The following is a 26016-nucleotide window of genomic DNA, read 5'->3' on the forward strand; positions in this document are numbered from 1 at the left end:
CATGAATTCTCCTTCTCTTTATTATATTAGAGACTATTGTTCACATTGCTCTGCATTCTCCTCCAGACAAGTATTCTCCCTCCTTTCTCCTCTCCTCTAATTCTTATGCTCCACTTTCCCAAGCTTGATTTAGTCAGGTCAGATTTAGTCAGGATTCTTTAGAGAAACAGAACTGAGTGAGGGAAGTATGTATGTATGTTTGTTTGTTTGTATGTGTATCAGAATGTATTAAGTGAGCTTTAAAACAGTAATAATGGCCAAATCACACATGAGCTGCAGAGAATCCTATAGTTCCTTGGTCCTTGAGGCTGAGTGTGTCAGTAATTGGAATGGTTCCAGAACAACTATGTCTCACTGAGGGACACAACCAGTAATCACTTGGTCCACAAAGTACCATGCAGGTCCCTGTCCCAGGGTGAAAGCTTGGGAACACTGGTTTTGCTGTCAGGGGAGGAGGCAACAGCAGCTGCACCAAGGAGGCAAAGCAACTCGTGGGAAAAGGGAAGAAAGGCCAAGTCAGAAAAATGCAAGAACAAACTTCATTCTGAAATACAACTATAGGCCAGAATAAACTCTTCCTTCCATTAATTGCTTTTGCTTGCTGTGTTTTATCACAGCAACAGAATAGAAAATTAACTTATCCACAAGGGTATTATGTGTGAACATTAGTTGTTTTAAAATGCTTGCTTGTTTTAACTGATAACATATATTTAGCATTGTCTTGTAATAGTTTTAGTTTTTAGAGGAAAATCATTTACTACAGAATAACTTGATGGAATTGTGAGTTTTCAATTTTCTTAATCTGTGTACTTTTCTTATTGCTGTGAACAAATGAATCCCTGGTCAGAAGCCACCTAAAAAAGTAAAGATTTGTGTGTATGTGCATATTCATATGTGTAACTGGATAACTGTGTGCGTGCATGTCGAGTCCTTGAGTGTCATTCATCAACAACCTCCACCTTATTCTGTTGTTGTTTTATCTTTTTAATTTACTTTTTTTTAAAGTGTGTTTGTGTCTGTGTGCACTTATAGACGACAAAGAACGATGTTGGAGCTACAGTTACAAGCTGCTGTGAGACACCAGACCTAGGTTTTGGGGATTGAACTCAAATCTTCCATAAGAGCAAGTGCTCTTAACCAGAACCTTGCCTTTCCAGGGTCTCTCACCAGGACTAGGCTCTAGGGATTAGTCAAGCTGTCAGGCCCAAAGCTCCGGGCATCTGCTGTCCCTGCCTCCTGAGTACGACAATTACAAGTAAGCACATGATGCCCAGTGGTTTTGTTTTGCTTTACTGAAACAGAGTGTAAAAATATCAACCTGGCAGGCCTGCAAATCACTCTGTAGACTAGGCTGGTCTCAAACTCACAGAGATCATGCTGCCTCTGCCCCCTCACCCCATGTGCTGGGATTAAAGATGTTGGCCACTTGGTATCATACCCAGTTTTGAACTTGTATCTTAAGGCTTGAATTCAGGTCCCAGTGTTTATGTGGCAAGTACTTTACCAACTGAACTACGACCCCATCCCTGAGGAGGATTTTTATGTTTCGATTTTGATTCACAGGGTAAGGGGTATCCATCCCTCACAACAGGGTTTGATTCAAAGTGGAAAGAGTATTTCTCCCTCCCGGCAGGAAAAGCATAGTAAGTAGCAGCTCCACAGTGGCCAAAGCGTGTGGCAGCCATTTACCTCGATTTCAAGGCCCGCCCATTGACAGTGACTCAGTTCCTCCAGCTCTGCCTAACCCCCTGATGGTCCCATCAACTCCAAGGACAGACAGCACCTTAACCTGGGTACAGAGTATCTGAAGGCACGATCGTGGTGTGGGCGAACATTTTACACCCAAACCCTGAAAGCTATATTTTACCAATCTGACAGTTACCTATGGGACTGATCCTATATACTCTAAGTGGCCTAGGCTGATTTGTTCATCTGTTTTTACCTCAAACTGTGTCTTTTATTTATATGAGTTATGGTTTTCTGTTACTTCAATAAATAACCTTTAAAAATATAAAGACTTCTATACTATTGATGTCTGTTCTTTAATGATCTTTCAGGTAAGTGGGAATGTTTAGCAATGAGGTGGGAAACTAGGCAAGAGATGGAAGAGGGAAAGGAAGAGAGGCAGCTGCATTATAGTGCTATATTATTTTTATTGAATACATAGTCATTCATATTTTTACATATTACATATATTTTCCCGAAGTAGTATCCTTCTGTTAAAGCAATAGAGATGTAAGTGCTCAATTAAATATTTCAGTTAAAGAACCAATATTAAATTTTGACTTTAACTAAGCAAATGCATGATAAGTTAATTCCAGGAGTGACACTAAACTACTGACCCTATTTGGCTTTCTAGAAACTTTTCCTGATAAGATTGTTGTTATATTAATGAATAAAATATAAAATATATTTTACTATTAATTGCTAATATAGAAACAACAATGAAATTTATAAAACAAGAGCACTCAGTCTGATTATTAAAATATTTTTGTGAAGTCTATTAAAATTGCCTAATTGAGATTACATATATGTATATAATTATATGTATATAATATATACATATATATATATTACCTAAAGGATATAAAATAATAAACTTTCAGTATTTCTGGGCTTCAATTTGTGCTCAAACTATTAGCAAAAAGTACAAACTAATGTTATAATGTTTTATATTAAATGCTTAAAACTTCAAGGCATAATACAATATTGTTATAGCAAATTATATCATGAGACTCTGGAATTAGTCATTTCTGTATAATAGGAAATTGTTTCTATTAAGATTATGGGACCAAATGCAGGAAAAAGCTGCAGCCGTGTCAATTTCTTCCCTTTCAGAGTCTTCTGCCAACACTCCACACCATAGAGGTCAGCTCCAGGAAGTCTTTGGTCCTAGAGGTCACCAGGCCAGCCAGGCCATTGCAGAGGAATGTAAGAAACAAAAGCCCACACTTACCCTGTATTTGCTATGGTGATCTCAACTATACTCATGGCAAATTGTTCCTTAAGACTCTATGTTAATAAAATAGAATGAAAGCCTGTAAATATAGCTGCCCGTTGTCACGCTATAGATAGCAACTAAAAAAGTTGTCTTCGATAGCACAGCCGGGGCTATTTGAGTTCCGCTGGCGTTGATTCTGATGGGGAAGACGCTTCTGCATCTGCAATGACAAGTCAATAAAATAAAGCTGTGTTTTTAATAAAATAAAAATGTTAATTTATTAGTTGAAAAGCATATGACATATTTCTACTCCTATTTTTACAGATTAACCCAAAAGTCTATAAAAATTGAGTACGTCACCGGGCTGTGGTGGTGCACGCCTTTAATCCCAGCACTCGGGAGGCAGAGGCAGGCAGATTTCTGAGTTCGAGGCCAGCCTGGTCTACAGAGTGAGTTCCAGGACAGCCAGGGCTACATAGAGAAACCCTGTCTCGAAAAACAAACAAAACAACAACAACAACAAAAAATTTGAGTACATCATGTTACCTTGCAGCACAAACCATCAGTGGGAAACACTGATCTCCAGCTTTGGCTCTGAAGTAAGTCTCACACGTTCACATCCCTGAATCCTACCTACCTGTGATACAAAGCTTCTACTGCCAATGCACAGGACAGATCTAAGCAGTGTGGCTGGAGAGAGCTCTCTGTGTGGCATCTGTCTCTCTGCTCCCCAGTTTCATGCCCCCGCACTCACTGGAGACCCGTGCCATAGTCTATAATTGGACCTGAGACCTGTGACCTAACAGCCAGCTTTCTTTTATGCCAGCATATCAAGAATGTCTGCAAAACAGCGTGCTAAAATAGCAACAACTTTGTGTCTGGTGGAAGGAAACAAACTTTAATCAGCACTTTGAGCAAATTCATTTCCAGAAAGTTATAACTCCATGGGAAGGGTTTCCAGGTAGGGAGAAAGAAGGCACCATCTCCTTGAATTGTTGTTGTTTATAAAATGTAAACTATGCCAGATGGAGGAACAACTGCAGATCAACAGTGGAAAGGAACCAAGATTTCAGTGGTGACTCTGCCTCCCAACAGCAAACCAGACAAGCAGGTAGGTTCCTAGTCCCTCCATCTGCCACACACACACATACACACACACACACACACACACACACACACACACACACACACACACACACACATGTACACACACACATGCATACTTGCATACTCGCACACATGCACATCCTGCTTTGATGTTTATGGAGGGTTCCACTGATTTTGATGGTGAATGTTTTTCTGTAACTAAGCAGGATCTGCTGCCTGTGCAAATGTGGACTACACCATAACACCTGGGTTAGATAACACTTGCAAACACTTATTTCCAGAAAGTTCATAAGCTTCCAGCAGTGTCAAGTGCTTGCTGTCCTGTCCCTCGATTAGATTTTATATGTGGAAATATGCTGATGGTAAGGTAATTTCTATTTACTGGAGGATAAAATGAAGAATCCTAAAATGGCTTATGCGGGTGGACCTGTGTGCATACTACATGCACTTATTTAAGTTGGGTCCTAAAAAGAGAATGATCTAAAACCAAAGGAGAAAAAAGAAAAAACATAATTTCAGACAAAAATAAATAAAGGCAAATGACGCAAGGAAAAAGATGAACGAAATGGAGATACTTTTTAAAGTAACAAGATGACAAATCTGTAGCTAAAATGCAAAGTAAGAGCATGGATACTGCTACCAGAGAATAGGAAGGATAGTGGGAGAGAGTCAGTGTGTCAAGGTGGGTAACCTCGACATAAGTCCCACTGAGACTGAATCCTGAACAAAGTGCGCTCAGACCTAAACTGAGGAAAGAGACTGAATCCCGAACAAAGTGTGCTCAGACCTAAACTAAGGAAGGAGACTGAATCCCGAACAAAGTGTGCTCAGACCTAAAGTGAGGAAGGAGACTGAATCTCTAATCACAAAAAGGCTCTGTGATGGGAGAGGCCTGGAGTCTGACAGAGTCACTGCTGGAATCTATCACACATTCAAAAGGTAAATAATATCATTTTCAAGCTTCTCCAAAAGTTAGAGGAGAGAGAGACATTTTCATTTTGATTTTATAAAGCCAACACCACTTTCATACCAAAACCAGACAAGGACACTACAAGAAAAGAAAACAATGGGCCATTTTCCTTGGTAAACACAGATGTGGAAATCTTTACCAAAATGCTAACAAACAAAAATTAACCACCAAGTAAAGGAGTTATGCATCATTATTAAGTTGGATTTATCCTTGGTATGTATAGGCAATTTAACACACACACACATACACATACATGCATGCACACACACATGCACTCCCTTTTGTGATCCATTACTTTAACAGAACAAATGACAGAAACCAAATGATTACCTCAATGGATATGGCACAAACTCAAAAATTCAACATCACATATTTTGGTTTTGAAGAATAAACCAGCTTCCAACATAATAGGTGCCATACACTAGGTAGTATGGTATCATACTACCATAAGATACCTACAGACTCCATTCTATAGACTCCTATCAAAATTTCAATAACATTTTCTACAGGAATAGAAAAGCATTCTAGATTTCATATAGGATTATAAAATACTAAATTACCAGAGCAATTCTGAGGCACAGATAGAGCTGAAGGCATCAATATGATCTTACTCCAAAGTACATTACAAAAGCAGAGAGATCACAGCAGCCTGGAACAGGCATGCTGCGTCAGGCTGAGCCTGCTCTAAGTTACTCGGTGTGGTCTCCCTTCCCCCACCTGCTTGAACCTGCTTGCTCAAGGGTGGAGCTACCTGCTCATTCGTCCTGCCACGCCCACTGCTGGACCCTGCCTCTTTGTTGCTTGGAGGCACACACGTGTTCTTCCTGCTACTGGACCCCGAGATTGTTTGGCGGGAAATCCGGTTCCCTCCCCCTTCCTTTATAACTGAGTGTCTGGAAATAGTAAAATTGAGCTTTGATCAGAATGTTGTCTTAGCTACATTTCTTTCTCTCGCTGCCTAGCCCCTCTTCTCTTCCAGGTTTCCAAAATGCCTTTCCAGGCTAGAACCCAGGCTGTGATCTGCTGGCCAGACACAACAACTCGGTACTATAGAAAACAGTGGCTTTTCATGGTGCGCCTTGTCCTGAAGGACTCAGCTTTAAAGCAGCATCTGACTACATTTTGAGGGAGTACCAGAGGCAGGATGACTCTGCATCCTGCCATACATAAACACCAGCATCTGTCTGGCACCACCCACAGAGGCACAGAATAATAAATGACTTATTGCTAACAGTCAAAGGGGAGTTGCCTAATCAATTTATCTGTGTAGATTGAGACCCTACAAACACACAAAAGCATATTAAAATCCTTTCAAGAAAATCAAGTCCAAGGATTTACTGAACACATCAGACTGAGGAAAATGTTCAAACATCCTCACTTAGACCTCCGAAATAAGGAAGCATCTAACATTGCAATGGCTACTGCTGCCTCCAGCTTGTCACCTGACCACCCAGTATGTGCATCAAAGGACCAACAGGTAGAGATCTGACTGTCACCAGGGCTTCAGCAGTTTCTCCCCTATTGAGGAAGTGATCTACTGAATTGTCATTCATCCATCCATCCACTTATCTGCTGTCCATTCACCTACCACCTGGACCAGTCCTGACCTTTACCCCTGCCGCCTTCACAGTCCTGCATGTCATTTCTACAGCTTCACTAGCCCTTGAGGCTGGACTCAACTCTGACCCCAAGGCTCGACTCTGCAGCATGGTTTCCAGCAGACCTGTAGTGTGGTTCCTGATCTGATCCTGGAGAGCCCTTTGCATCCCTCTTAGGTCTTGGCTTGTCTCCTGTTGCCTCTTAGGACTCCATGAACTCTGCTGTGGCCTCTTATATTCTCTGTAGCCACTCCATGGCCCACATATACGCTTATATGGAGACACAATTACTGTGTGATGTACGTTGTATGATTGGGGAGTTAAGATTGGAATGAAAGAACTTGGATTTACATCGGGCAGCTAGCAAGGACTTAGGACTACTTGGCAAATCACTGTCAACAAACCCCACTGTTGCTTGTGCACATGAATGTTACTTGTGAGTGTATTGCTATGTGATTAGTTCTGACGTGGTAGAAAGACACAACCATCTATGCTTACAATATAATCTGCTTATTATAAGACATAAAATCACATTCACAGAATAACAGGATAGGTTACAGCCCCTGCATAAACCTACAGAGTTTATATTTGTTTTACAACCATGGTATAGAGAACATGTAGAAGGAAAAAACAGATTCTTCATTAAATGTTACTGAAAAATAAACACCTATAAACAAAATATAAAAAAATATAAAAGTACTTTCGTCTCACACAGTGTGGATGAAAGATTGAACAAAAGACATTACAAAGCTACTGGAAAAAATACAGAGGGACTCTCCCAGTGTTGTTTTGATTTCTTTCCTTTTTTTTAAAGATATCTTTTATTTATTATTATTAATTTCATTTTTGTGTATCTCTGTGTTTCTGACTCTATGATTTTATGTGTACCACAGAAGTGCAGGTACCTGGGAAAGCCTGTTGAATCCCTTAGAACTGGAGTTACAGCTAGCCACCCATTCATTAGCTGCCTGGTGTGGATGCTGAAACTGAACTTGGCTCTTTGGCTATAGCAGTAAGCACTTGACCTCTAAGTTAGCAGTTTTCAACCCGTGTATTGTCTCCCTCACAGGAGTTACAGATGAGGTATCCTACATATCAGATATTTACATTACAATCATAATCATAGCAAAATTACACTTATGAAGTAGCGACGAAATAATTTTGTTATTGGTGATCACCATAGCAGGAAGAACTATACTAAAGGGACACAGTATTAAGAAGGTTGAAAATCACATCTCTCTAGCCCCGGATGTGTATGTGTGTGTGTGTGTGTGTCTCACCAAAATACAAACAACACAAGCAAAATAGACAAATAAAATAGTATCAAACTAACAAGATTATACAAAGCAAAAGAAGAAGCCAACAAAATAAAAGTATAACCCACAGAACAGGAGAAAACATTTTGAAACAAACAGCTTTTCTGGTGAGGAATTATTTGTCCAAAATATATAAGGGCCTCAAGAAACTTAGCAAGAAAGGAAACAGCTGGTTTTTAAAATGGGCAAAGGAGCTGGGCCTAGAAGCCCTTAAAGCATGGAGCAGGAGGATCGTCACAAGTTTGAGACAGCTTTGGAAACACAGGCAATTCCAGGCCACTTTAAGTGATATAATAAGATCCTATCTCAAAACAAAACGAAAACTGACCAACAAAAGGTAGGCAATAGACTTTAACAGACACTTTTCAAAAGAACGTATATAATGGCCAATGTGAATATGAAAAATTGTTTAACATGGATAGTCTCCGGGAAAACACAAATATAAACCAAGATTAAATGACACCTCACATATACCACAATTGTTATTTTCTTATTTTTTTCAGAGTTAACAAGACAGAGATGGAGAGATCTCTTCGTGGTTAAGGCCTCTGTTCTATCAGAGAACCCGTATTTGATTCCCAGTCGCCACACAGTGACTTACAACCACATGTAACTTGAGTTCTCAGTGATCCAGCACCCTCCTCTAGGGATGCATGTGGCACACATACATGCACACAGGCAAAACACTCTCATACAAAAAATAAATTTAAAAATCTAAAAAAAAAACAAAACAAAACAAACAAAAAAAAAACACTGTTAAAAGATTAAAACTAATGCCTTTAAGGGTGAGAGGAAACACAATTGTTAGCAAGAATGTCTGAGCATAATGCACAGAACTCAGCATGGAGGCTCCTCTCACTCTGGAGTGTACATCCCAAAGAACTGAAATCAGAATGTGAAGAGATAGTCTCCAGCCCTCTGTCCACAGCAGCACACAGTTTACAGGAGCTAAGAGAGATTATCAGCCTGAAGATCCGTGAGAGGATGAGTAGATGAGACAAATCTCTCTCTCTCTCTCTCTCTCTCTCTCTCTCTCTCTCTCTCTCTCTCTCTGTCTGTCTGTCTCTCACACACACACACACACTTAAAAGTAATAAAAATAAATCTAAAAGAAATTTATATTCAAAAAATGAGTAAAAAGTCTATTCTACTTTAGATAGCAAGAAGTCTACTGGCTCTATAAAGTTCACGCGCTTCCTTCACAGTTGGCCATCACTGTAAGGATGGAGACAGATTGGCAGGTCACTCTCAAGCAATGCAGGGAGGAGTCAGACATGGAGTGCCATGCACTGCTCTGCTCATCAAGCAGTACCACAGCATTTCGAATGTCTGCGTGGACTCCGGCTCCTGCCTTCTCTCCAGTAACTCAAAATAGCAAAGCCCTGAAGGAAGCATCAGTTCTTCTTTTTCAGAAGCAAGTTCTCACTGATAATCAGTGACAGAACTTTCCAGCCAGAAACGGAATGAGATCTTCAGTGGGTTTTGAGATGTACAAATAGGCAAATAGAATTAAGTCTGTAAATGCTAAAGGTAAGAACTGGCACTGTGTTCTGGGCATCCCAAATTATTCGAAGTTTAAGAAACACTGATAATGAAGAGACAGTGGTTGAACTTGCACTTCTTTTCAAAGGTCAGAAGGTGTCCTGTGAAAGGCTGTCAGAGGACAAGCTCAGACAGGAGAGCGGCAATGTCCTGTGAGGACTCTTCACATTTGGAAAACTAAAACCAATAGACTACTTTATACACGGTTGTACCAAATGGAGAATCAAGGCTTCTGATAAATAAAAGGAAAACATGAAGCCCGGTAAGCCACGGTAAGCCACAGTCTTTGCTCTCTCATTTGAATGAAAAGGGAAATCTCAGCACACTATCCCCAGGCTTACTTACCCTGCCCCTTAAGGGTTCTGCTCTGTGGGGTTTCAGAATGGGTTCCATCTGCAGATCCCATGGGGAGGGAGACACACCAGGAGAGAAGAAAGCCACCCACTGTCCCTATCACTGAACACATGCACGGCATGGTGACCCTCACTGACAAGTTATTTCTCCCCTGGTGAAATGAGCCAACTCAAGCCAGATTAGAATATATTAAAGGCAGGTTAATTTATTGGGAAGTTGCTCTCTGGTGGATGAGTTCACTGGCCCCAAGGACAGGTGAGTGGCCATGGGGAGAGAGGGGATGGGAGCGGGAGGGAAACAGAGAAAGGGTGTACTCCAAAGAAAGAAGAGGCGGAGGTGGTGGAGGAGGAGGGGGAGGAGGAGGAGGAGGAGGAGGGGGAGGAGGAGGAGGAGGAGGAGGGGGAGGAGGAAGGGAGGGAGGGAGGGAGGGAGGGAGGGAGGAGGGAGGGAGGGAGGGAGGGAGGGAGGGAGGGAGGGAGGGAGGGAGGGGGAGCAAGCACAACATTTTAGATTATATAAGGAAGAGCCTCTGAGGGAAGGGAGGACAGCCCCTGAGCTGGAAAGTTCATGGTTAGGGGCAGAGTACATCAGGTAGGGACATGTGGATGCTGGGAGAACCTGGAGGCCAGGTCTGCTTTGATGTGTAAAATATGCACCCCAGTTCCTTGTCCTCTGTGCAGAAACCACTCACCTGGAGTTTTCTCAGAGCCTTCAGGAGTCTCTGGATTTTCGGGCGTTTCTGTGTCCTGGTTGCTTTTAGAGTCCTCTGTGGACTTGGTAGACACGGATGCCCTGGAGGTCTTTGGAGTCCTCCTGTCAGCTTCAGCCTTCTGCTGCTGTAGCCACTCATCCTTGTAGCCATTGCTGATAAGTTTGGAAAAGTTGGTGGGTGAACCGGTTTTTTGACCAGGCCTTAAAGAGAGAGGTGTGAATATTAACCTTGAGCACAAAGATTAATTTTAAAGGGAAAAACAGAAGCGGAAGTCAGGAACTTAACTTGTGAAAGAACACTGGTGCTGAGCTCTGCCCCTCCCCCTCCCCTCTTCCCTTCCCCTCTCTCAGTCTCAGGTGAGTCTCTCTTGCCCCATTTCAAACATAAAGATAGCCTCTGCACATCCCTTACACATGATTGATACCATGCTTAGCCCAGTTCTCTGAACTTTTAATTTATTATTTATTAACCTACTAAGAACACCAGTTTTACACAAGGAAGTTCTAGAAAATACTGCCCCCCCCACAACCCATAGGGAACAGAGGATGACTTAGGGCAGTTGCTCCTGTCTTAATGACTTCTTCCTCATTCCCCACTGCAAGACTCTCCTGTCTCCTGTCATCCATCATCTGCTTCAGTTCACAGATCCTATCATAATTGACACCGAGTGATAGAGTAGCAGGGCGGTAGTGTGAGCCTTCCAGTCAGGCGGGTGCCAAGCACACCCTTGTCCCCTCCCAAGCCACAGGTTTCAGACTCATGAATCATCTTGGTAAGGATTTTCCTGATGGCTCCCTCCCCATCTGTCACAATGTCATTAATGTGATTGTTTTCCCCAGCAGATGAGAAGCTGTTTGAAGACTCAGTGAGCAATTAATGACATTTGTTTTCTCCTAAACTAGACTTCTGACAAACAAAGCAACACAGTGTCCTCCAGAATGTATTTCTTCAGCTGGAAAACCAACAGGTGTCAGCATACCTAGAGAAACCCCAGTTGAATGCAGAGCCAGAGTGCCTTCACTCAAGTTGGAGACCCCAGGCTCTGATGACAATTAAGTTTCAGGACTGAGTACATGAGCAGGAACAAACCACAAGCCTACACTACAAAACAGGATGCAGAAGACCAGACATGTGATCAAAGGGTCCAAATTGATGTTAAGTAAGAAAGAGAAGTGCAACCAGGTTCTTGGGCTGAGCTGGGCAGGGCTCCGTGGGCAAGGTAGGCAGGGGCTGCCAGCTGTTTCTGGATAGGGCTGGGGCAGGTCAGTGGGTGCTACCAGTTCACAGCATCAACTGGGTAAAGGACAGAACATCAACCCAAACCTCATACAAACAGCATTCACTCTCATAAGTCAGACACTTACATAGGAGGCAACGACAGTCTGCTCCTTTCAGGGTCTTTGTGGCTAACTGGGGTCCCCGTTTTGCTGGGGTTCTTGGAATTAATAGCTGGCAGTTTCACCTGTGTGAAGAAATGCACATATGTGACTTCAAATAAAAAGAGGGTTTCCAAGAACAGCAAATATACCAGTCATGGACTTTCAGAATGGACATAGGCTGTTACAATAAAGTCAAATCAAATGATGGCTTGGGAAAGGAACAGCCTGTGCTTCAAAAACAGTTGCTGTGTTTAAATAAAGAGGCCATCCGCTGGTCATCAGCTCAGGAGGGGAATAGTCAGTGAATGCTGGGGATGCCAGATATCCGAGGGATCTTGCTGGAAGGAGGGGTCCAGCAGCCCGTAAAAACTGGAAATGCCTGTAGTTGAGGTTTACAGGTGTTGTAAATTGCCCTGGTGCTGTTTGTATTTTGATGCTAATTCTGCTTTCTCAAGAGGGGCTGCCACTCAGGTGATTCTATGTAAACTTTCTCTCCATTTTAACTGGTCAATAAAGATGGCAGAAGAATAAGGTGGGATTTCTGGGTCCCAGGAGGAAGAGGAGAGAGAGGGAGAGGGATTTGGATGAGGCTGTGAACCGGATAGGAAGTAGCACACTTGTAACTCTCAGGGACGGATAGTTTGTAGCCCCCTCGGGTGGCTTTGGAGGCTGAGGATGGAGCAAGATATTCTTCGTCCAGCCATTGAGTTATCTGGCTAGTTATAAACTATAAAGGCTGCCTGGTATCTTGCATTCACAGTGACTCAGGTGGGCTGTAGAAAGGACACTGACTGGGTGGTTGTTAGAGGCTTGGTGAAGTTGGCCCTGAGAGCTGGGTGAGATGGCCTTTGCAAGCACCAGGCAAGGGGCAAGCATGCATTTTAAAATTACACACAACATACAGGAGCTTTGTAATAATCACCAAGAACTGGAAACAAACAAACAAACAAAGAAATACCCACTAAGGAATGAATGAATAAACAAACAGTACCTGCTCTACAAAACAAAATTACCCAATGAAGCAAAGGGACTGGGTTCTGACAATACCACACAGCAGGGACAGGCTGAAGGGAAGGGTCTATGGTCACTCATCCTGTGCCTGAGGGACAGGAGTCCCTCTCTGTACCTCAGCATCTCTGGTGTCTACATGAGGTATGAATTTGTCAAAATGTATAGATCAGTACTGTATAACAAGTGAACTGTGTTCTGTATAAATGGCCTCATATGAAAGATGAAAAGAAGTCACCCTACAGAGCACTTACACATCTGTCCTAAGGACAGGTCAGTGTCTATATCAGGCTGAGTGACAGCCAGGACAGGAACAGAGTAATCAATGAGTGTCCCATCCTCTCCTAGGGCAGAGAAGGCAGGTCTCTGAGAGGCAAGAAACCTGTGGCAGCAAGACAGACCAGGCAGAGTGGCATGCCAAAGGCGAGGACAATGGCCAAGTGTTGACATGATTTTCACATTAAAGTCCTTATTCTGTCTGTGCCCAGTGGTTTGGCAAGATTTGAGAAGAGAGAAAACCCCCAAGTTCAACAGAACAAACACTTAGAGGAGCTTTGTAGCCAGTGGTGATGAGGGCAACTGGGGCCATCCCTACAGTGAGCTTTCCTTAGTTTCTTAACACTTCAGCTATGCACAGTCAGTTGGTATCGAATTCTGCCTTCCTCCTTCCTTAGCATCGAGTAGGTGGAGGACAGTCTAGCTTCAGGCATTTCTGCAGTCAGCAGAATTCTGTGTGAGTGATCACTACATGAATAACTCAGACATATTTTACAGTGGAACAGCATCTTGCATTTCACATCTTCTCCAGCTATGTTCTGGAGACCCAGGCTAACAGCCAACCTTTCCATTCAATGCTCAAGGTTCAGCTGCACATAATCAGCCACTTATCAGCAAACAGGCCTGGTCCTTAATAGAGTCCTTTAGGAGTGCTCCTAGGAGCGACCCAAAGCCTGAGTCTCAGACACTTGGGCATCATAAAGAACAAACACTACAGCCAACTGGTATTCAACTACGAAGTCCGCCAAGGAGCTGAAGCCATCCTCTTCCCCCCCCCCCAAGACTCTGAGAAACTAGGTCCAATGTTCCCAAGATACTTTGATCTCCTTGCTGTTTAAATGACAAAGGTACCCACTCTTATTCTTAAGACTTAAAACACCTCTGACATTTTAAATATAAATGCCATCTCTTCAGTCATAAATCCTGATGTCTCAAGGGCTAAACTTCATTTCCAACCTGGGTACTAGCAGCAATGTAGAGCCCCTGGAAGTGTGTGGGCTTGACTATGTTCTCATGGGCCCTACACAGAGTACAGGTGGGCCGATTCCAACCCTCTGGCCATCCTAGCTACTTTCTGGGATTCCCAGTTGCTCAGATAGGCCAAGTCTTCTGAAAAGGCTTCACCTTGCAGGCCAGTTAAGACCTCACAGACAAAACACCACTGGGCATCTATGTGTAGAAGCAAGTACTTCCTCTTTCCTTCCTTTATCATCATCAAGGAGCACTGTGGGTAATCTGGACTTAAAGAGAATAAAAATACCCAGAAGCAGGATATTGAATACACATAAATGCATCTCTGCTCTACATGCTAGATATGAAGTGTTAGGTCAATTTCTTCCCCAAGATTACCATTAACTGGCTAGATGCCTGCCAGTAAAAAGCAATCTTACTACAAAGTCAACATACACAGGGAGAATGTGGCTGCTTGCCTCTTAGTAGTCCCAAACTTAAAACAGGGCACAGAGCTCAGAGCACCAAGTATTGAGCTCAGAGGTCAAGCATAGAACTCAGAGCATAGAGCATGGAGAATGGAGCACGGAGAGCAGGGAGCACGGAGCAGGGAGCACAGAACTCAGATCATGGAGCACAGAGAACAGAGCAAGGAGCCAAGGCTGCAGGCCTTCCGCAGACAGCAGCAGCACCCCCTAAATCATTCATGGAGTCACAAAAGCAAAGCAGACGCAGAGGATGGCTGGGATGGTGGATGCCCCCTCGCCAACCAAGTTACCTTTCTCTTCACATTTTCAAGTTCCTCAGCCTCTCTTTGCCAAAATGTTTTCCTGTCAAAGTCAAAGGGGCCTTGTCTGGACTCATAGCTACCATTGGCCTGATCGGGGTTGAATTCTTCATACACCATGTAATCTGGTATGGAGACCACAGGGACTCTGCAAGGGTGAACGGGACAAGTCAAAGCCTGGCACCTGGCGCCATGTCACACTCTCTCTCCTCTCTCCCTTTATTCTTCCCTCTATCGTCTCCCTCCTTTTTCATCTTCTCCCTCTTCTCACTCCTGTCTCCACCCCTCCTTTTTATTTCCTCAGCCCTCCCGCTTCCTCTGTCTCTTTGAAGACCTAGGGAGGCCAGTCCCTTCTCCTACTGAGTAAACACATTAGATGTTCTCCTAGCTCAGGATAACCAGAACAACAGAAGAAATCATAGGGTGGCATGCTGAAGTATGAGCTTATAAAGCAGATAAGGCATAATTACTTCTTGTAGCCTAGCATTTCCTACTTTGTCACCTTTAAAGAGATAAGTACCCACCAAACGTTTACCATTTACCATCATGGATGTTAATAACAACCTGCTGCTCTGTTAGATGGCCAGTGTTAATGTGGGCATGTAAGCATGCAACTGGTCTTCCCACAATTCACAGGGAGGTGTCAGTGCGGGATCTCCTGTCCTTTCTTGCCTGCTCTTGTTCTCTCTCTCTCTCTCTCTCTCTCTCTCTCTCTCTCTCTGTCTATTTCTCTCAATCTCTCTCTCAGTCTATCTCTCTTTCTCAGTCTGTCTCTCTCTGTCTCTGTCTGTCTCTCTCTCTCTCTGTCTCTCTCTCTCTGTCTCTCTCTGTCTGTCTCTCTCTCTCTGTCTCTCTCTCTCTCTCTCTGTCTATTTCTCTCAATCTCTCTCTCTCAGTCTATCTTTCTCAGTCTGTCTCTCTCTGTCTGTCTCTCTTTCTGTTTCTCTCTCTCTGTGTGTCTCTGCCTATCTATCTGTCAATCTGTCTGCCTGTCTCTGTCTCTGTCTGTCTCCCTCTGTTTTCCTTTCTTTTCTGAACTTAGCAGAAAGTCATTTTAAAACAAAAACAAAAAACAAAACAAAATAAAAAACCAGGGTCTTACTATGTAGCCCTTACTAGTCTGGAACTCACTATATAAACTAGGCTGGCTTTGAACTCAGCCTTGACCTCACAGATTTTCCTGCCTCAGCCTCTCTAGTGCTGGGATTAAAGCTGTGTGCCACAAGCTTGGACTATGAACTATTCATTGTAAAAACATGGCAGAGATTTAATATCTGCTTTCCACAGGAATGCAAAAGCACCATGTGTTCTTTGTATTTTATGTGTTAAAAACAAAAACTAAGCCAGCCTAGTGGTGGCTGCCCATTGTCTCAGCAGCACCTGGCAGACAGAGGTGAAGATCGTGAGCTTGAGGTTGGCCTGGGCCTCACACATCCTGGGGCCCCAACATAGTCTGGGATTTGTTTACAATGAAAAGCCACCAGACTGTAAAATAAAATACAAACACAACCAAAACAAAAGGAACCAGAATCCTAAAGGGAAACAACATGGAAAGCCCACACGTGCCTGGGGACAGTGAAAGGTCGCTGCCCAGCAGCCCAGGAATATGCCTGCGGTGGTCCAGTCTTTCCAGGAAAATAATGCAAAACAAAGGGCGAGTCCTTACAGAGCAGAAAAATAAGTCCTAAAAGTAGTTTTGGTGCTTCCTCTCAAACCAAAAGAGGTATCTGAGGGAAGTTTGCATGGCTACAGGTAACAACTGTCAGACATAGTAACAGGGTAGGGGCCATGGCTCTGCCCTTCTTCTGTGACTGGCCAGACAGTTCTGTGACAGATAGACATGGTTGTGGCCCAGGGAACAAAGGATAAAAGCCTAAGACTAGTAGTGGCTAATAAGTGGCCAAAAGACCCTCATCCTGAGGGGACATTGCTCGCTGTGTCCTTGACTCTAGTTTCCTGACAACTTATGCTACAAATAGCACAACTTTCTGGCAATAGCAAATATTTGTAATTTTCCAGTTCAAACTGAGAATTTTCAAGTTGTTTATACTACATCTTTATTTATTTGTACTCAGCCACACACGTGCTATGGTGGGCATGTGAAGGTCAAAGTACAAAGGGAGGTATCAGCTCTTACCTTCTCCAGTGTAGGTCGTGGGGAATTTAGCTCAGCTTGTCTGCCTTGTCAACATGCATCTTTACCTACTGAACCATTTTGCTGGCACTATTTATATACATCATATACAAAAACATACACATTAATATACTATAGAGAGAAATGTAGCTAGAGATAGATAGATGGATATAGATATATGATAGACAAGAATGTGGGAGACTCAGAGATACTCACTCTCGCTGGTGAGATGTTGGAGGCTTGCTGTGGTGAATATACCAGTCTGGCAGGGAGTAGGCTACTGGGGAGCCTTGCCTCGTTCCAGGGGCAAAGTGCTTCAGCAAATCTCAAGGAGAAAGGAACACAGTTATGAGTGGTTGTCCCTTCTGCCCACAGGGCATGTGGCATTACTAACACTCCACACTGGGAGCTAACGCCATCTTCTTCCCTAGGGTAGCCTCTCCACAGGCTGAGAGCTGAGCGTCCTGCCTGGCACTAAGACAGAGATGTCTCTCATGCACCCTGCACCTCTCATGCCCTCTCCTCTTGTGGATACAAATAGCTACTGGTCCAGAGCTGGCATCTGTACCAGTTACCATTGACACTCCCCCAAGTGCTCATCTCTCCACTCCTGAGGTCTCCAGAAGTCATGCACCATGTTCCTCAATCTTCAGTTACGTCTATGCTCCTCTCCATCCTACAGCAGTCTGACCATCTTAGTCCACCACTGTGGGTCTGCCCCTCCCCCGCCCTCCCCCCCCCCACACCAACTGCTGCTTCCTAGAGAACTGTCACCCTTTCCTCCAGGTTCTCAGGTCAGAAGACCCCGATGGATGTATCAGTTACCTTGGAGATATACAGACAGGTACCCAGCACAGACTCCTTCCCAACTGGCTCCTCACTCCCTATGCCTTTTTTCCTCTCATCCCTCCCTTTCCTTCTGTCTACCAGTATCCAGTAGAGCACAGTGTGAGCTCCTCTTCACGACTAACTCAGGCTCCCACCCATATCCATTTTCTTCCTTCTCTCCCCACGTCCCCCACTGGTAGCAACATCATTACCAGTCTCTGTTGAGCGGCATGTTGCAGTCATGCTTGTCCCATCATCTTCTGTGCTTTAACTGCTTCTCATAAAAGCTAGCCCTCCTATGATCACAGCAAAGACACTGTCCCTGTGTCATTGATGGTCTCAAGCAAATTTTGCTAGTCTCTTAGAACCAAGAGCAAGGAGGCGGATCTAAGAAAAGGTTGCCTTGACCTTGCTCTTGTATGTCCCTGGCTGAGTCAATCAAGTGGTATGGTCTAGGTTTGGAATGCTCAAGTGCAGACTTGACCACTATTTTACCTATGACATTCAATGCAGGGACAGTGACAGACAGAGGGAAGAAAGGAAAATGTTGATGTCTCTCAGTATTGGGTGCTCCAAAGCCAGGCTGAGACATCTGGGATGTGGTCCCTTTACTCTCTGACCAGTAATTAATTTCCATTAAACTCAATATAACTTACTTGTTACAAAAGCTAATTTTTATCAAAGACTATTCATACCTAAGTGCCATAATGAACCCACATATCTAAAACCAAAGCACATAGATACCACAGTTATATCTAATGTGTAGAATGTTAGAAACAACATCCCATTTCTGCTCACACTGCCACTCAGTGGACTGAGCTTACCAGGTCTGCCACCTTGCTTAGCCAATTTCACATACTCCGAGTCTGTTTCTTTGATCCAGTACCTCCGAGCACGGGGCAAATTCACACTTGGGGAGTCTCTCAAGTCACTGAGCCCTGGGATCTGGGATGCTGGTGGGGCACCCACGGGCTTCTCAGAACGCTTCACAGGTAGGTGGTAATACCAGTCTAGACAGAAGAGAGGCCAGCACACTGTTAGATGGGTACAGGAAGACACCTGATCAGGAGACCCTCTACTGTGTGTCAGTCTTATCTCTGTGCTTATAACACTGTCAGGGCAGCACATACCACAGAGTACAGAAGCCCTGGAGCATATGTGACAAATCAGGACACCACCAGAGTGACCTAGGAGACACTTTCCAGAGCCCCCAAGTAATCAGCTACTGAGGCAAATAGAAAGAATATCACCTCCTTCCTGTCCTCCTGGCCCAGGTCTCCTCCTGAAGCTGAGGGCTTAACCAAATCCACTGTTGTAACAGCTCTAGGAACTATCAAAAATCCCTGGGTCTGTCTTCTTCCCTTCTTCTTGCCTTCCTTCCTTCTTCTCCTCCCTCCCTCTTGCCCTCCATACCCCAGAAAAATACTTAGCAGACTTGAATAAATACCAAATCATTTAAACCAGTATTGTAAGCTAGATAGTGACCAGGATTTGATAACCTTCACATATTAAAATGCTAATATTTGAATTCGGTTACAGACACACAATCTGATCAAACTGGTTCTTCACTTTTACAAGAGCAGAAGGAAATAGGCCAGGGTGTGGTCCAAGAAGCCTCGCTTGCCTAACAGCTGTGTTGGAAGACAACACCTGCCTCCCACACCCTCCAGCAGCCAACCCGTGTCCCAATGACAGCCCAGCTGCACACAAGCACTGTGCTGGAGGCTGCAGTGGACAGTGGGAAGCAACAGAGGCCTAGATGTATCCTGAAAGGGGGATTCATCAGGCCAGAGCAATTAGCTTTATGCAAACCCAAGAATCCAAAGATTCTCCTTGAGAAAGACTTGGGGTAAAATGGTGAATGTAGATTGTGACTTATATCCTGAAGAGAGGACTAGGGGACAGATCACAGGAAACACGGACAGGAGTGTGGACAGCTTGCCCTCCCTCTCTCCTTCCTCCCCACAGTGACATACACCCCTCTGCAGAAAGACGGAGGAGCTGGGCATGGCCTGGTGAAATGAAGAGGCTCTCTAGACTTAGAGCTGATGGCATACGGGGGTGGGGGGGGAGACTCTTTAGACTGACGTGGAACCATCCTTAAAACTCACTGAAGACACAGAGGGAACTTCTGTCAAGGGGCAGAGGGATTAGCAGAGCCTCCTCTCTCTCTCTCTCTCTCTCTCTCTCTCTCTCTCTCTCTCTCTCTCACACACACACACACACACACACACACACACACACACACACACACACACCATGCATGCATGCACAGGGGCAGGAGAACCTGGGCTTACACACCCTAGGCATTTCAGAGAAGTCTACATCAGAAATCAACCAGATGCCAAAATACAAAGAAGAAAAGACTATCACATCTATGGAATAGTTGGGAAACAAAGTCTCAGGAAAAGCAAATTAAAAAAAAAAAATACAAAAGTTGGAATTTCTGTGGCCTGGATGCTGGCTGTGTTTCATAGCACTGGACAGACTGGTGACATTCAGAACCAAACACAGTACCTAGTCTTTTGTGGTAGTGTGATGGCAGACTTTAATGGCTACTTGACTCAGCCACAGTATCCAGACTTTGTACAGGTATTATTCAAGTTGCTTTTGTGAGAGTATTTTTAATTATCACTTAAATTGGAGGTCTTAGTAAAGCAGGTGATTCTCTACAACAGAGTGAGAATCACTCAGCTGAGTCTTAAGAAAAATGGAGGTGGAAGGAACCCTGACTCCAGGAGAACTTTGAACTTGATCTGCAACAGGTTCTCCCCCTGCTCTCCAACCGGCCCTGCAGATTCTGTATTTAACGGGCCCCACAATCAAGCAAGCCAACATGTAAAAGCGTTCTCTCTCCTTTTCCAGCTAGGTGGGCAGCAGATGAGTTATGCTGCCCACTGAGTTAGGGCACAGGCGGACAGACAACAAATACGCTGTCATAAAGATGGAATCAAGTCACTGCTCTCTGAAGCCACATGCTCACACTGCCAGCTTCTTCTCAGAACTAAAGCTTGGATTGCTGACTAAAAGGGAAGGATATTTCACCTGGAAGCTTTTATGTCTAAAGAATAGTTATACTCAGAACCAACACAATCCAGTTTCAAAGTCTTGCACAAAGGCTTTCAGAGCAATACGAATCGGAATTTGGCAGCTGTTTGCGGGACAGGCTCAGCTCTGTGTTTCTTCTTTTACAGGAAAGCCTTTGGTTCTTGCTGTATTTTTCCCTCTGGGCATTGATTACTAATTAATCCACAGAGAACAGTGTATCTTCTGCCACCTCATTAGTCTAAGCTCTGGACAGGCACTGAACACACTGAGGCATCCGTAAACGTGCACTCAGGGGCAACTCAGAGATGGAGGGCCCTGGTCAGTAAGGACAAACCACTGGCATCTCACATGCACATGCTGGAAGTTAAAGGGACACAGAGTAACCATTTTAGCTTTTATCACTGCAGATGGTTTGTACCTGTGTGACACCAGATCAACCACAGACTGGCCGCTTTTCTCTGTCTAGCTTCTCTATTTGATACTGTGCTCTTATTTTTCACTTGTTTTCTGAGTAAGGAAACAGAGGGCATAACACACACACACACACACACACACACACACACACACACACAGAGCATAGGCTTCTGTCTTTAGGCTGTACAGTGTAGAGAAAAGGCCACTTGGCAGGCATACTCACTCCAAGGGCTATTTATCAGCCTGCCTCATTTTCCTGGTCTCTAAATGGGGTGATGATTTCTGGTGAGGGTGTTTTGAAGTTAAATGTGCTAGTGTACACAGGTTTTGCTCAATACACCTGTCTACGGCATGCTTCGCAGAGATGAGATTCCTTCCTTAGGACACAGAACAGTCTCAGGATGGTTACAGAACCTGGGATGGGATAAGAACTGACCAGACCTCCTGAACTGTATCCTACCCACCCCAGTTCTCAGCTGGCTGTCAACAGCAATGGCATGGACTAGCATGCATGGAGCATGTGGAAAGCTCACACTTTTCCTTCTATACGGGTGCATGGCTCCAACTGGTGCCTCCCAGCTGAGCACCAGGCTTCTTTTCTCCCTCTGTGTCCAGCCCTTCTCTGGACACAGAGGGAAAACACAAGTGAAAAGTGATGACAGCGTCAGGAAATGTCTTCCTTCCCTAGTCGGCTTCAAAACTGATGTGTGCAACCTAGGAACCGTCACTGAATTCAGCTTTCTCCGATCCAGATAGTGGAAGCGGGAAACATTTGTCTTATTTGGGTCCTGATTAGGAGCAAAAGTTAGGAAGTTGGGGATATTCCTGATGGGTTCTGTCAAAATGAGACTATCTTAGGCTACAGCCACTGCCAAGCAAGATGTGGGAGTTAGGAGACTTAACTTGCTACAAAACGAATTTCAGTGGGCTCCTATCTTCTGTAGCCCTGCATGCAAAGGCCCTGGCTTCAAGCCCAGCACGGACATATCAAAAGCAGAGGCACCTACCCTTCCAACTTTTACCACCCCACCCCTCTCACCCATCCTCACTCACCGCAGGGAGCATAGCGGTAAGAGGTGCTCTGCACTTCCTTGCTGGTGTTCCTCATGGCTTGGTGCTATGAGCAAGTCCGCGTCGGGAAGAGAAAGGTGCTGCTAAGCCCGGGTTCTCTGATTATCTGGGCGCTGCCAATTCGTCTGATGGGAGCAGAGGCTGCAGGGGCAAAGTCACTGCTCTTGTGGTTCCACCCGCTTCCAGCTGACACACCTGCAGACGCCTCACGCCCAGGAGCTGGCAGGTCCACTGCGGTCACACGACAGCACCGTGTCCAAGCTGGATACCCAGCAGGGGCACATGCGACAGAATATACAGCCAGAGCACATTCAGTGAGTACACCATAGGGAATCCAGCAAGCGGGTAGACAGCACGGGGCACGTTAAGCGGGGTAAACAGCAAGGGCACGTGCACACAGGGTAGACAACAGAAGCATATTAAGTGTGCTATAGGTCATCACGGGCCGCGGGGTTTGACAGGCGCCTAGGTCACTGTAAGACTCCCGGCTCTCCGGATCTGGGATTTACACCCTCTGTAGCTGAACTTCGTACCAAGAGGGCTGGCTCCAAGACCGACTCCAAACTCTTAGAGAGACGCGGAAACACAGTAGCACGCGTCTCCAGGGCAACGGCCAGGCGGCCAACCAGCGTGTGTGGCGCGTGTGCCCGAAGCCAATAGGAGCAGAGAATAGACGTCTGTCGCCCGCCCTCTGCCTCTGCCTCTGCCTTGCGCGGTGGGGCGGGGTATGAGGGCGGAGCCATGCCTAAATGCTCCCAGAACAGTGTGACCCTTCCCTTAGGTCTCACAGGAACTGTAGTAACTTCAACTAGGCAAGAGTTACTTGTTTCTTCTTTGGGGGGAAAAAAAAAAAAAAAAAAAAAAAAAACTGGGCAGGCTGGCAAAGGCTTGTAATCCCAGCACCTGGGATGCCCAGGCAGGAGGAAGAGTTCAAGGTCATCTTGGCCTTCATACTGAGTTCTAGAAATTGGCTTATGAGTCGCTTAAATGCATTAAAGAAACACAGAGACACACGTGAGAGATTCAGAAAATAAACAGTTCTGCAAACTGGGTCAATACTCAAAGTTATCAGGTAAATACTCTTCATGCCTTACTTTTGAAGAATATTTTTTCTTTTTAAAGCCATCATGACCCTCTGGTCAGGTGATGTTGTGACTTCCAGAAATGGAAGCACTTGCCTGTGTGGATAAGCTAAGTACCTCCAGACCGTGGAGGAAGCATGCTGTTTAGTATAGCGCTCTGATGACTATGTGACCGGGCAAGCTGAGTAGCTGAGATCAAACATCGTTGCTTCAGAAAGCTCTTAACCATACATCTACGGAAAGAAGTTTGGAGCTACAAACTTTGGCGCCATGCTAATCCTGAAGGCTTGACATCACTCTGGTCAAATAATGGACACAACAACTCACTTTCCATTCCCGAAAGAGTGAAGGATAAATTATTAGAGCTGTCTAAGAAATTCTGTCGTCAGCTGGGCTGTAAGTAGCATGGATTCCTCTTGTTAAATTTTTCTTTAAAATTAAAGCCTTTTTGAAATGGTGGGTATTTGACAATTTGAAATAACTGACCTGCTTCTGTTACACAGTAAAGCCTTAGATATCTAGCAGAAGGCAGATAACGTACAATTGAGCAATTGAGTGAGGAGGAGTGTGTGTGTGCTTGTGTGCATGTGTGTGTGCATGTGTGTGTGTGTGCACTTAGCTCCTGGCTTGCTCCGTCCAGCTCTAGCATATGACTGATCTCAGCTACTCAGCTTGCCCGGTCACATAGTCATCAGAGCTCTGTACTGAACAGCATGCTTCCTCCACGGTCTGTAGATATTTAGCTTATCCACACAGGCAAGTGCTTCCATTCCTGGAAGTCACGACATCACCTGACCAGAGGGTCATGAGATCAAAAGAGTTTATTTTTAAAAATAGCTGATCATAGCAACTGGAGCTGGTGACTAAAGCATGTCTTTCTGAATCTCAATTCTAACAGATCTTGGCACACTCCCAAGATGAACTCACTCATAAGCTGAGTGATGATGAAGGGTACTAATGCTTTAAAAGACAGCCTGTTACTGAAGTGAAGGAACTTGCAGATGCCATTATCAGTAAGACTTTAGGCACATGCAAATGAAAACAACGCAAGAATAGTTTGTTCCGAATGACTTCTCAATGTCTTTGTTTCCTAAGCTTCTTCCAATGTGCCCTACCACAGAATGGCTTCTGGCTTTAGAAGCATGGGCTATCCCTTGTCATGCAATCTCAGATTGTACTCACAGTATCTAAGTTTGCTGGTAGATAGACGTAGACATTTCCTCCTTATGGGCATTTCAAGAAAAGGGAAAAGTGTGTAATTGCAAATTCCAAAGTTCCAAAGCCTTCTGGCACTCCATCCTGCCTGGAGTACCAACTAATGCCTTCCAAGGGAGCTAAAAGGCCTAAATACAAGTCCTTGGCTCCTGCTGCAGGCTCCAGAGCTCCCTCTGCTCAGGCAATGCACAAGTACAGTCCCATTTCACAAAGCAAGATTTTTATCTTAGATTTATTATTATACATAAGTACCCTGTAGCTGACTTCAGACACACCAGAAGAGGGAGTCAGATCTCATTACCAGTGGTTGTGAGCCACCATGTGGTTGCTGGGATTTGAACTCAGGACATTTGGAAGAGCTCTTACCCACTGAGCCATCTTACCAGCCCCAAAGTGAGATGTTTTATTTCTACCACTTTCTGTTCAATGATAATTGAACAACTTTAAAGGTCAAACTCTTTCTTTTGACATATATTTATGTCTTGTAACAGTTTTGGTTGTCAGTCTTGTCAGAGAGACCCACTTTCTGTAAGCACGTTCTACTGTGCCCCTCAGTGTGGGTTGAAGTCTTTTTGCTTAGATCAAGACAAGATTGCTAACAAGAAAAATGCGATGTTATGATCTTTTTCACCTTTTTTGAGGTAGGACTGACAAACATTTTATATATGTTGTTATGGCATTCAGTATATGTGTACATTATGAAGTGATTATCCCAACTGAACTAACTACCATACCCATAGCCTCACAGTTGCCATTTTAGTGTGTGGCAGGAAAGGAACACTTCCCTTTTCCATCTTGACAGATCTCAGGGTTAGCTCTAGGCCTTTGCTGCATGCTGGCTCCCCGTGGCTCACATCCTAGCGATGCCTCGTGATGTTTGACAGGCTCTCTAAACTTCTTGTCCTCACCCCTCAGCCACTCATAACTGCCACTTTGTAAATATGAGGTTGTGCATTCCACATGCAAAGCCAGAGTAGGCTCTGTATCTGGTTCATTCCACTTAGTAAATTGTCCACTGAGTTTATTTACACTGTCACATATGACTTGATTTCCTACTTTCTCTGTCTGTCTGTCTATAGGTCTCTGTCTCTCTCTTTCTCTCTCTTTCGCTTTTTTTCTTTTTTCTTTTCTTTTCTTTTCTTTTTTTTTTTTTTTTTTTTGATATTTGATTGCCATATCTCTAGGTTGTATTTTGAGGGTCACTATTACTTTACCTTGAAGCATCACAAATCTAAATGTCGTAATTACTGCCAAAATACAGGACATTAGCAATTGGTATTTAT

At 44.2% G+C, this 26016-nt stretch overlaps 2 protein-coding genes across 6 annotated transcripts in view; one reads left to right on the forward strand and one right to left on the reverse strand.

Moving 5' to 3' along the window:
• Nucleotides 1-2144: 2144 nt before the first annotated feature.
• Nucleotides 2145-22702, reverse strand: CUNH7orf57 (chromosome unknown C7orf57 homolog). Its single transcript, XM_021178244.2, has 7 exons — nt 22419-22702; nt 18728-18913; nt 17292-17400; nt 14933-15089; nt 11905-12002; nt 10520-10740; nt 2145-3161 (listed from the first exon to the last, which is right to left on the reverse strand). The coding sequence occupies exons 1-7, from the start codon at nt 22471-22473 to the stop codon at nt 3112-3114; spliced, it is 876 nt and encodes a 291-aa protein (XP_021033903.1). The 5' UTR covers nt 22474-22702; the 3' UTR covers nt 2145-3111.
• The window catches only part of Sun3 (Sad1 and UNC84 domain containing 3), a 30642-nt gene continuing 27233 nt past the window's right edge, over nt 22608-26016 (forward strand). For 3 of the 5 annotated variants that reach the window (XM_085829113.1, XM_029484231.2, XM_029484232.2), the window contains exons 1-2: nt 22650-22750; nt 23559-23914. Coding sequence is in view for 1 of the 5 variants with exons in the window: in XM_085829111.1 (XP_085685237.1) it covers nt 22719-22750 (32 nt within the window). In the remaining 4 variants the exon portion in view is untranslated. Of the gene's footprint in view, nt 22751-23323; nt 23509-23558; nt 23915-26016 lie in introns of those variants that run through there. The other 2 variants (XM_085829111.1, XM_085829112.1) reach the window with 2 other exon arrangements.

Source organism: Mus caroli, unplaced genomic scaffold (assembly GCF_978045245.1).
Source record: "Mus caroli unplaced genomic scaffold, Mus_caroli_1 scaffold_13, whole genome shotgun sequence".
NCBI lineage: Eukaryota > Metazoa > Chordata > Mammalia > Rodentia > Muridae > Mus > Mus caroli.

Coding starts and splice junctions, on each gene's coding strand:
- CUNH7orf57 (XM_021178244.2), bottom strand. CDS start 22,473: ATGAGGAACACCAGCAAGGAAGTGCAGAGCACCTCTTACCGCTATGCT. Junction 17,401..18,727: donor TAAGCAAGGTGGCAGACCTG/GTAAGCTCAGTC, acceptor TTTCTCCTTGAG/ATTTGCTGAAGCACTTTGCC. Junction 15,090..17,291: donor CCAACATCTCACCAGCGAGA/GTGAGTATCTCT, acceptor TCACCCTTGCAG/AGTCCCTGTGGTCTCCATAC.